At 43.3% G+C, this 12,653-nt stretch overlaps 1 protein-coding gene across 1 annotated transcript in view; it reads left to right on the forward strand.

Annotated features, from left to right (window-relative positions):
- LOC135535728 (unconventional myosin-XV-like) overlaps positions 1-12,653 on the forward strand; it is a 75,882-nt gene that overhangs the window by 46,425 nt on the left and 16,804 nt on the right. Inside the window, exons 10-12 of the mRNA XM_064962159.1 lie at positions 8,956-9,019; positions 9,135-9,248; positions 9,375-9,536. Coding sequence (XP_064818231.1) covers positions 8,956-9,019; positions 9,135-9,248; positions 9,375-9,536 — 340 coding nt within the window. The remainder of the gene's footprint in view (positions 1-8,955; positions 9,020-9,134; positions 9,249-9,374; positions 9,537-12,653) is intronic.

Genomic DNA, 12,653 nt, shown 5'->3' on the forward strand with positions numbered 1-12,653 from the left:
TCCTCTGGTCTATAACCTCTATCCTCTGGTCTATAACCTCTATCCTCTGGTCTAAAACCTATATCCTCTGATCTATAACCTCTATCCTCTGGTCTATAACCTCTATCCTCTGGCCTATAACCTCTATGCTCTGGTCTATAACCTCTATCCTCTGGCCTATAACCTCTATGCTCTGGTCTATAATCTCTATCTATAAACTCTATCCTCTGGTCTATAACCTCTATCCTCTGGTCTATAATCTCTATCTATAACCTCTATCCTCTGGTCTATAACCTCCATGCTCTGGTCTATAACCTCATTCTATAACCTCTATCGTCTGGGCTATAAACTCTATCCTCTGGTCTATAACCTCTATCTATAACCTCTATCCTCTGGTCTATAACCTCTATCCTCTGGTCTATAACCTCTATCGTCTGGTCTGTAACATCTATCCTCTGGTCTATAACCTCTATCCTCTGGTCTATAACCTCTATCCTCTATCTATAACCTCTATCTATAACCTCTATCCTCTGGTCTATAACCTCTATTCTCTGGTCTATAAGCTCTATCTTGAACCTCTATCCTCTGGTCTATAACCTCTATCCTCTGGTCTATAACCTCTATCTATAACCTCCATCCTCTGGTCTATTACCTCTATCTATAACCTCTATCGTCTGGTCTATAACCTCTATCCTCTATCTATAACCTCTATCCTCTGGTCTATATCCTCTATCCTCTGGTCTATAACCTCTATGCTCTGGTCTATAACCTCTATCCTCTGGTCTATAACCTCTATCCTCTGGTCTATATCCTCTATCCTCTGGTCTATAACTTCTATCCTCTGGTCTATAACCTCTATTTATATCCTCTATCCTCTGCTCTATAACCTCTATGCTCTGGTCTATATCCTCTATCCTCTGGTCTATAACCTCTATGCTCTGGTCTATAACCTCTATCCTCTGGTCTATAACCTCTATCCTCTGGTCTATAACCTCTATCCTCTGGTCTATAACCTCTATCCTCTGGTCTATATCCTCTATCCTCTGGTCTATAACTTCTATCCTCTGGTCTATAACCTCTATTTATATCCTCTATCCTCTGGTCTATAACCTCTATGCTCTGGTCTATAACCTCTATCCTCTGGTCTATATCCTCTATCCTCTGGTCTATAACCTCTATCTATAACCTCTATCCTCTGGTCTATAACCTCTATGCTCTGGTCTATAACCTCTATCCTCTGGTCTATATCCTCTATCCTCTGGTCTATAACCTCTATCTATAACCTCTATCCTCTGGTCTATAACCTCTATCCTCTGGTCTATAACTTCTATCCTCTGGTCTATAACCTCTATTTATATCCTCTATCCTCTGGTCTATATCCTCTATCCTCTGGTCTATAACCTCTATCTATAACCTCTATCCTCTGGTCTATAAACTCTATCCTCTGGTCTATAACCTCCATCCTCTGGTCTATAACCTCCATCCTCTGGTCTATAACCTCTATCTATAACCTCTATCCTCTATCTATAACCTCTATCTATAACCTCTATCTATAATCTCTATCCTCTGGTCTATAACTCTATCTATAACCTCTATCCTCTGGTCTATAATCTCTATCCTCTGGTCTATAACCTCCTATCTATAACCTCTATTCTCTGGTCTATAACCTCTATCTATAACCTCTATCCCCTGGCCTATAACCTCTATTTATAACCTCTATCCTCACGTCTATAAACTCTATCCTCTGGTCTATATCCTCTATCTATAATCTCTACTCTCTGGTCTATAACCTCTATCTATAACCTCTATCTTCTGGTCTATTACCTCTATCCTCTGGTCTATAACCTCTATCCTCTGGTCTGTAACAGCTATCCTCTGGTCTATAACCTCTATCGTCTGGTCTATAACCTCTATCCTCTGGTCTATAACCTCTATCTATAACCTCTATCCTCTGGTCTATAACCTCTATCCTCTGGTCTATAACCTCTATCGTCTGGTCTGTAACATCTATCCTCTGGTCTATAACCTCTATCCTCTGGTCTATAACCTCTATCCTCTATCTATAACCTCTATCTATAACCTCTATCTTCTGGTCTATAACCTCTATTCTCTGGTCTATAAGCTCTATCTTGAACCTCTATCCTCTGGTCTATAACCTCCATCCTCTGGTCTATTACCTCTATCTATAACCTCTATCGTCTGGTCTATAACCTCTATCCTCTATCTATAACCTCTATCCTCTGGTCTATATCCTCTATCCTCCTATCTATAACCTCTATGCTCTGGTCTATAACCTCTATCCTCTGGTCTATAACCTCTATCCTCTGGTCTATATCCTCTATCCTCTGGTCTATAACTTCTATCCTCTGGTCTATAACCTCTATTTATATCCTCTATCCTCTGCTCTATAACCTCTATGCTCTGGTCTATAACCTCTATCCTCTGGTCTATAACCTCTATCCTCTGGTCTATATCCTCTATCCTCTGGTCTATAACCTCTATGCTCTGGTCTATAACCTCTATCCTCTGGTCTATAACCTCTATCCTCTGGTCTATAACCTCTATCCTCTGGTCTATAACCTCTATCCTCTGGTCTATATCCTCTATCCTCTGGTCTATAACTTCTATCCTCTGGTCTATAACCTCTATTTATATCCTCTATCCTCTGGTCTATAACCTCTATGCTCTGGTCTATAACCTCTATCCTCTGGTCTATATCCTCTATCCTCTGGTCTATAACCTCTATCTATAACCTCTATCCTCTGGTCTATAACCTCTATGCTCTGGTCTATAACCTCTATCCTCTGGTCTATATCCTCTATCCTCTGGTCTATAACCTCTATCTATAACCTCTATCCTCTGGTCTATAACCTCTATCCTCTGGTCTATAACTTCTATCCTCTGGTCTATAACCTCTATTTATATCCTCTATCCTCTGGTCTATATCCTCTATCCTCTGGTCTATAACCTCTATCTATAACCTCTATCCTCTGGTCTATAAACTCTATCCTCTGGTCTATAACCTCCATCCTCTGGTCTATAACCTCCATCCTCTGGTCTATAACCTCTATCTATAACCTCTATCCTCTATCTATAACCTCTATCTATAACCTCTATCTATAATCTCTATCCTCTGGTCTATAACTCTATCTATAACCTCTATCCTCTGGTCTATAATCTCTATCCTCTATCTATAACCTCCTATCTATAACCTCTATTCTCTGGTCTATAACCTCTATCTATAACCTCTATCCCCTGGCCTATAACCTCTATTTATAACCTCTATCCTCACGTCTATAAACTCTATCCTCTGGTCTATATCCTCTATCTATAATCTCTACTCTCTGGTCTATAACCTCTATCTATAACCTCTATCTTCTGGTCTATTACCTCTATCCTCTGGTCTATAACCTCTATCCTCTGGTCTGTAACAGCTATCCTCTGGTCTATAACCTCTATCGTCTGGTCTATAACCTCTATCCTCTGGTCTATAACCTCTATCTATAACCTCTATCCTCTGGTCTATAACCTCTATCCTCTGGTCTATAACCTCTATCGTCTGGTCTGTAACATCTATCCTCTGGTCTATAACCTCTATCCTCTGGTCTATAACCTCTATCCTCTATCTATAACCTCTATCTATAACCTCTATCTTCTGGTCTATAACCTCTATTCTCTGGTCTATAAGCTCTATCTTGAACCTCTATCCTCTGGTCTATAACCTCTATCCTCTGGTCTATAACCTCTATCTATAACCTCCATCCTCTGGTCTATTACCTCTATCTATAACCTCTATCGTCTGGTCTATAACCTCTATCCTCTGGTCTATATCCTCTATCCTCTGGTCTATAACCTCTATGCTCTGGTCTATAACCTCTATCCTCTGGTCTATAACCTCTATCCTCTGGTCTATAACCTCTATCCTCTGGTCTATATCCTCTATCCTCTGGTCTATAACTTCTATCCTCTGGTCTATAACCTCTATTTATATCCTCTATCCTCTGGTCTATAACCTCTATGCTCTGGTCTATAACCTCTATCCTCTGGTCTATAACCTCTATCCTCTGGTCTATAACTTCTATCCTCTGGTCTATTACCTCTATTTATATCCTCTGTCCTCTGGTCTATAACCTCTATCCTCTGGTCTATAACTTCTATCCTCTGGTCTATAACCTCTATTTATATCCTCTATCCTCTGGTCTATAACCTCTATGCTCTGGTCTATAACCTCTATCCTCTGGTCTATATCCTCTATCCTCTGGTCTATAACCTCTATCTATAACCTCTATCCTCTGGTCTATAACCTCTATTCTCTGGTCTATATCCTCTATCCTCTGGTCTATAACTTCTATCCTCTGGTCTATAACCTCTATTTATATCCTCTATCCTCTGGTCTATAACCTCTATGCTCTGGTCTATAACCTCTATCCTCTGGTCTATATCCTCTATCCTCTGGTCTATAACCTCTATCTATAACCTCTATCCTCTGGTCTATAAACTCTATCCTCTGGTCTATAACCTCCATCCTCTGGTCTATAACCTCCATCCTCTGGTCTATAACCTCTATCTATAACCTCTATCCTCTATCTATAACCTCTATCTATAACCTCTATCCTCTGGTCTATAACTCTATCTATAACCTCTATCCTCTGGTCTATAATCTCTATCCTCTGGTCTATAACCTCTATCTATAACCTCTATCCTCTGGTCTATAAACTCTATCCTCTGGTCTATAACCTCCATCCTCTGGTCTATAACCTCCATCCTCTGGTCTATAACCTCTATCTATAACCTCTATCCTCTATCTATAACCTCTATCTATAACCTCTATCCTCTGGTCTATAACCTCCTATCTATAACCTCTATTCTCTGGTCTATAACCTCTATCTATAACTTCTATCCTCTATCTATAACCTCTATCTATAACCTCTATCCTATGGTCTATAACCTCTATCTATAACCTCTATCCCCTGGCCTATAACCCCTATTTATAACCTCTATCCTCACGTCTATAAACTCTATCCTCTGGTCTATATCCTCTATCTATAATCTCTACCCTCTGGTCTATAACCTCTATCTATAACCTCTATCTTCTGGTCTATTACCTCTATCCTCTGGTCTATTACCTCTATCCTCTGGTCTATAACCTATATCCTCTGGTCTATAACCTCTATCCTCTGGTCTATAACCTATATCCTCTGGTCTATAACCTATATCGTCTGGTCTATAACCTCTATCCTCTGGTCTATAACCTCTATCTATAACCTATATCCTCTATCTATTATCTCTATCCTCTATCTATAACCTCTATCTATAAGCTGTATCTACAACCTCTATCTATAACCTCTATCCTCTATCTTTAACCTCTATCCTCTATCTATAACCTCTATCTGCAACCTCTATCTATAACCTCTTCCTCTATCTATAACTCCTCCTTACTTCCGGCGCCGACAGAGATGGCCGCCTCGCTTCGCGTTCCTAGGAAACAATGCAGTTTTTTGTTTTTTTTACGTGTTATTTCTTACATTAGTACCTCAGGTCATCTTAGGTTTCATTACATACAGTCGAGAAGAACTACTGTATATAAGATCAGCGTCAACTCACCATCAGTACGACCAAGAATATGTTTTTCGCGACGCAGATCCTGTGTTCTGCCTTACAAACAGGACAACGGAATGGATTGCATGCAGCGACCCAAAAAAACGACTCAGAAAAAGAGGGAAACGAGGCGGTCTTCTGGTCAGACTACGGAGACGGGCACATCGTGCCCCACTTCCTAGCATTCTTCCTGCCAATGTCCAGTCTCTTGACAACAAGGTTGATGAAATCCGAGCAAGTGTAGCATTCCAGAGGGACATCAGAGACTGTAACGTTCTGTGCTTCACGGAAACATGGCTCACTGGAGAGACGCTATCCGAAGCGGTGCAGCCAACGGGTTTCTCCACGCATCGCGCCGACAGAAACAAACACCTTTCTGGTAAAGAAGAGGGGTGGGGTGTATGCCTTATGGCTAACGAGGCATGGTGCGATGAAAGAAACATACAGGAACTCAAATCCTTCTGTTCACCTGATTTAGAATTCCTCACAATCAAATGTAGACCGCATTATCTACCATGAGAATTCTCTTCGATTATAATCACAGCCGTATATATCCCCCCCCAAGCAGACACATCGATGGCTCTGAACAAACTTTATTTAACTCTTTGCAAACTGGAAACCATTTATCCGTAGGCTGCATTCATTGTTGCTGGAGATTTTAACAAGGCTAATCTGAAAACAAGACTCCCTAAATTTTATCAGCATATCGATTGCGCAACCAGGGGTGGAAAAACCTTGGATCACTGTTACTCTAACTTCTGTGACGCATATAAGGCCCTGCCCCGCCCCCCTTTCGGAAAAGCTGACCACGACTCCATTTTGCTGATACCTGCCTACAGACAAAAATTTAAAAAAGAAGCTCCCACGCTGAGGTCTGTCCAACGCTGGTCCGACCAAGCTGACTCCACACTCCAAGACTGCTTCCATCATGTGGACTGGGACATGTTTCGTATTGCATCAGATAACAACATTACCGAATACGCTGATTCGGTGTGTGAGTTCATTAGAACGTGCGTTGAAGATGTCGTTCCCATAGCAACGATTAAAACATTCCCTAACCAGAAACCGTGGATTGATGGCAGCATTCGCGTGAAACTGAAAGTGTGAACCACTGCTTTCAATCAGGGCAAGGTGTCTGGTAACATGTCTGAATACAAACAGTGCAGCTATTCCCTCCGTAAGGCAATCAAACAAGCTAAGCGTCAGTATAGAGACAAAGTAGAATCTCAATTCAACGGCTCAGCCACAAGAGGCATGTGGCAGGGTCTACAGTCAATCACGGACTACAGGAAGAAATCCAGCCCAGTCACGGACCAGGATGTCTTGCTCCCAGGCAGACTAAATAACTTTTTTGCCCGCTTTGAGGACAATACAGTGCCACTGACACGGCCTGCAACGGAAACATGCGGTCTCTCCTTCACTGCAGCCGAGGTGAGTAAAACATTTAAACGTGTTAACCCTCGCAAGGCTGCAGGCCAAGACGGCATCCCAAGCCACGCCCTCAGAGCATGCACAGATCAGCTGGCTGGTGTGTTTACGGACATATTCAATCAATCCCTATACCAGTCTGCTGTTCCCACATGCTTCAAGAGGGCCACCATTGTTCCTGTTCCCAAAAAAGCTAAGGTAACTGAGCTAAACGACTACCGCCCGTAGCACTCACTTCTGTCATCATGAAGTGCTTTGAGAGACGAGTCAAGGACCATATCACCTCCACCCTACCTAACACCCTAGACCCACTCCAATTTGTTTACCACCCAAATAGGTCCACAGACGATGCAATCGCAACCACACTGCACACTGCCCTAACCCATCTGGACAAGAGGAATACCTATGTGAGAATGCTGTTCATCGATTACAGCTCGGCATTCAACACCATAGTACCCTCCAAGCTCGTCATCAAGCTCGAGACCCTGGGTCTCGACCCCGCCCTGTGCAACTGGGTACTGGACTTCCTGACGGGCCGCCCCAGGTGGTGAGGGTAGGTAACAACATCTCCTCCCCGCTGATCCTCAACACTGGGGCCCCACAAGGGTGCGTTCTGAGCCCTCTCCTGTACTCCCTGTTCACCCACGACTGCGTGGCCACGCACGCCTCCAACTCAATCATCAAGTTTGCGGACGACACAACAGTGGTAGGCTTGATTACCAACAACGACGAGACGGCCTACAGGGAGGAGGTGAGGGCCCTTGGAGTGTGGTGTCAGGAAAATAACCTCACACTCAACGTCAACAAAACTAAGGAGATGATTGTGGACTTCAGGAAACAGCAGAGGGAACACCCCCTATCCACATCGATGGAACAGTAGTGGAGAGAGTAGCAAGTTTTAAGTTCCTCGGCATACACATCACAGACAAACTGAATTGGTCCACTCACACAGACAGCATCGTGAAGAAGGCGCAGCAGCGCCTCTTCAACCTCAGGAGGCTGAAGAAATTCGGCTTGTCACCAAAAGCACTCACAAACTTCTACAGATGCACAATCGAGAGCATCCTGGCGGGCTGTATCACCGCCTGGTACGGCAACTGCTCCGCCCTCAACCGTAAGGCTCTCCAGAGGGTAGTGAGGTCTGCACAACGCATCACCGGGGGCAAACTACCTGCCCTCCAGGACACCTAAACCACCCGTTGTTACAGGAAGGCCATAACGATCATCAAGGGCATCAACCACCCAAGCCACTGCGTGTTCACCCCGCTATCATCCAGGAGGCGAGGTCAGTACAGGTGCATCAAAGCTGGGACCGAGAGACTGAAAAACAGCTTCTATCTCAAGGCCATCAGACTGTTAAACAGCCACCACTAACATTGAGTGGCTGCTGCCTACACACTGACTCAACTCCAGCCACTTTAATAATGGGAATTGATGGGAAATGATGTAAATATATCACTAGCCACTTTAAACAATGCTACCTTATATAATGTTACTTACCCTAAATTATTCTTCTCATATGCATATGTATATACTGTACTCTATATCATCGACTGCATCCTTATGTAATACATGTATCACTAGCCACTTTAACTATGCCACTTTGTTTACATACTGCCGTGTTAACTCTAGGGGTGTGTGTGTGTTAACTCTAGGGGGGGTGTTAACTCTAGGGGTGTGTGTGTGTGTTAACTCTAGGGGTGTGTGTGTGTGTTAACTCTAGCAGTGTGTGTGTGTTAACTCTAGGGGTGTGTGTGTGTTAACTCTAGGGGTGTGTGTGTGTGTTAACTCTAGGGTTGTGTGTGTGTTAACTCTAGCGGTGTGTGTGTGTTAACTCTAGGGGTGTGTGTGTGTGTGTTAACTCTAGGGGTGTGTGTGTGTTAACTCTAGGGGTGTGTGTGTGTTAACTCGTGTGTGTGTGTGTGTGTGTGTGTGTGTGTGTGTGTCTAGGGGTGTGATCAGCGGTGCCATAACCTCTCAGTATCTGATGGAAAAGTCCCGTATAGTCTTCCAGGTGAGATACACACACCACACCACACACACACACACACACACACACACCACACCCCACAGTCACATGGACACATGTGTCTTTGAATAGGTGCTAAATGACTGAGATGTTTCTACAGGCCAGAGATGAGAGGAACTATCATATCTTCTATGAGATGCTGTCAGGTCTCCCCCCCCAGCAGAGGCAGGCCTTCTACCTGCAGGAGGCTGAGACCTACTATTACCTGAACCAGGTAGACACACACACACACACACACACACACACACACACACACACACACACACACACACACACACACACACACACACACTACACACACACACACACACAGCTGATGGCGATGTTCATGTGTGTCCAGGGAGGGGATTGTGGGATAGCAGGAAAGAGTGACAGGGAGGACTTCCTCCGTCTGCTGGCTGCTATGGAGATCCTTCACTTCACCCCTGACGACCAGGCGTCCATCTTTAGAGTCCTGTCTTCTATTCTACACCTGGGGAACGTCTACTTCCAAAGATATGAGGTATGACTGTCTAACCCCAACCTTAAAGGGATAGTCTGGGGAATGTCTACTTCCAAAGATATGAGGTATGGTAGTCTAACCCAAACCTTAAAGGGATAGTCTGGAGAATGTCTACTACCAAAGATATGAGGTATGACTGTCTAACCCGAACCTTAAAGGGATAGTCTGGAGAATGTCTACTTCCAAAGATATGAGGTATGACTGTCTAACCCGAACCTTAAAGGGATAGTCTGGGGAATGTCTACTTCCAAAGATATGAGGTATGACTGTCTAACCCGAACCTTAAAGGGATAGTCTGGAGAATGTCTACTCCCAAAGATATGGCTGTCCATCCCAAACCTTAAAGGGATAGTCTGGGGAATGTCTACTCCCAAAGATATGAGGTATGACTGTCTAACCCGAACCTTAAAGGGATAGTCTGGAGAATGTCTACTACCAAAGATATGAGGTATGACTGTCTAACCCGAACCTTAAAGGGATAGTCTGGAGAATGTCTACTTCCAAAGATATGAGGTATGACTGTCTAACCCGAACCTTAAAGGGATAGTCTGGGGAATGTCTACTTCCAAAGATATGAGGTATGGTAGTCTAACCCGAACCTTAAAGGGATAGTCTGGAGAATGTCTACTCCCAAAGATATGAGGTATGGTAGTCTAACCCGAACCTTAAAGGGATAGTCTGGGGAATGTCTACTTCCAAAGATATGAGGTATGGTAGTCTAACCCAAACCTTAAAGGGATAGTCTGGGGAATGTCTACTTCCAAAGATATGAGGTATGACTGTCTAACCCGAACCTTAAAGGGATAGTCTGGAGAATGTCTACTTCCAAAGATATGAGGTATGACTGTCTAACCCGAACCTTAAAGGGATAGTCTGGAGAATGTCTACTCCCAAAGATATGGCTGTCTAACCCAAACCTTAAAGGGATAGTCTGGGGAATGTCTACTTCCAAAGATATGAGGTATGACTGTCTAACCCGAACCTTAAAGGGATAGTCTGGAGAATGTCTACTCCCAAAGATATGGCTGTCTAACCCAAACCTTAAAGGGATAGTCTGGAGAATGTCTTCTTCCAAAGATATGAGGTATGACTGTCTAACCCGAACCTTAAAGGGATAGTCTGGAGAATGTCTACTCCCAAAGATATGGCTGTCTAACCCAAACCTTAAAGGGATAGTCTGGGGAATGTCTACTACCAAAGATATGAGGTATGACTGTCTAACCCGAACCTTAAAGGGATAGTCTGGAGAATGTCTACTCCCAAAGATATGGCTGTCTAACCCAAACCTTAAAGGGATAGTCTGGAGAATGTCTTCTTCCAAAGATATGAGGTATGGCTGTCTAACCCGAACCTTAAAGGGATAGTCTAGGGAATGTCTACTTCCAAAGATATGAGGTATGACTGTCTAACCCAAACCTTAAAGGGATAGTCTGGAGAATGTCTACTTCCAAAGATATGAGGTATGGTAGTCTAACCCCAAACCTTAAAGGGATAGTCTGGATAATGTCTACTTCCAAAGTTATGAGGTATGGTAGTCTAACCTGAACCTTAAAGGGATAGTCTGGAGAATGTCTACTTCCAAAGTTATGAGGTATGACTGTCTAACCCGAACCTTAAAGGGATAGTCTGGAGAATGTCTACTCCCAAAGATATGGCTGTCTAACCCAAACCTTAAAGGGATAGTCTGGAGAATGTCTTCTTCCAAAGATATGAGGTATGACTGTCTAACCCGAACCTTAAAGGGATAGTCTGGGGAATGTCTACTACCAAAGATATGAGGTATGACTGTCTAACCCGAACCTTAAAGGGATAGTCTGGAGAATGTCTACTCCCAAAGATATGGCTGTCTAACCCGAACCTTAAAGGGATAGTCTGGGGAATGTCTACTTCCAAAGATATGAGGTATGGTAGTCTAACCCAAACCTTAAAGGGATAGTCTGGATAATGTCTACTTCCAAAGTTATGAGGTATGGTAGTCTAACCTGAACCTTAAAGGGATAGTCTGGATAATGTCTACTTCCAAAGTTATGAGGTATGACTGTCTAACCCGAACCTTAAAGGGAAAGTCTGGGGAATGTCTACTTCCAAAGATATGAGGTATGGTAGTCTAACCCCAACCTTAAAGGGATAGTCTGGAGAATGTCTACTTCCAAAGATATGAGGTATGACTGTCTAACCCGAACCTTAAAGGGATAGTCTGGGGAATGTCTACTACCAAAGATATGAGGTATGGTAGTCTAACCCCAACCTTAAAGGGATAGTCTGGGGAATGTCTACTCCCAAAGATATGAGGTATGACTGTCTAACCCGAACCTTAAAGGGATAGTCTGGAGAATGTCTACTTCCAAAGATATGAGGTATGACTGTCTAACCTGAACCTTAAAGGGATAGTCTGGGGAATGTCTACTTCCAAAGATATGAGGTATGACTGTCTAACCCGAACCTTAAAGGGATAGTCTGGGGAATGTCTACTCCCAAAGATATGAGGTATGACTGTCTAACCTGAACCTTAAAGGGATAGTCTGGGGAATGTCTACTTCCAAAGATATGAGGTATGACTGTCTAACCCCAACCTTAAAGGGATAGTCTGGGGAATGTCTACTTCCAAAGATATGAGGTATGACTTTCTAACCCCAACCTTAAAGGGATAGTCTGGGGAATGTCTACTTCCAAAGATATGAGGTATGACTGTCTAACCCGAACCTTAAAGGGATAGTCTGGGGAATGTCTACTCCCAAAGATATGAGGTATGACTGTCTAACCCGAACCTTAAAGGGATAGTCTGGAGAATGTCTACTCCCAAAGATATGGCTGTCTAACCCAAACCTTAAAGGGATAGTCTGGAGAATGTCTTCTTCCAAAGATATGAGGTATGGCTGTCTAACCCGAACCTTAAAGGGATAGTCTAGGGAATGTCTACTTCCAAAGATATGAGGTATGACTGTCTAACCCAAACCTTAAAGGGATAGTCTGGAGAATGTCTACTTCCAAAGATATGAGGTATGGTAGTCTAACCCCAAACCTTAAAGGGATAGTCTGGATAATGTCTACTTCCAAAGTTATGAGGTATGGTAGTCTAACCTGAACCTTAAAGGGATAGTCTGGAGAATGTCTACT

This window comes from Oncorhynchus masou, unplaced genomic scaffold (genome assembly GCF_036934945.1).
Source record: "Oncorhynchus masou masou isolate Uvic2021 unplaced genomic scaffold, UVic_Omas_1.1 unplaced_scaffold_506, whole genome shotgun sequence".
NCBI lineage: Eukaryota > Metazoa > Chordata > Actinopteri > Salmoniformes > Salmonidae > Oncorhynchus > Oncorhynchus masou.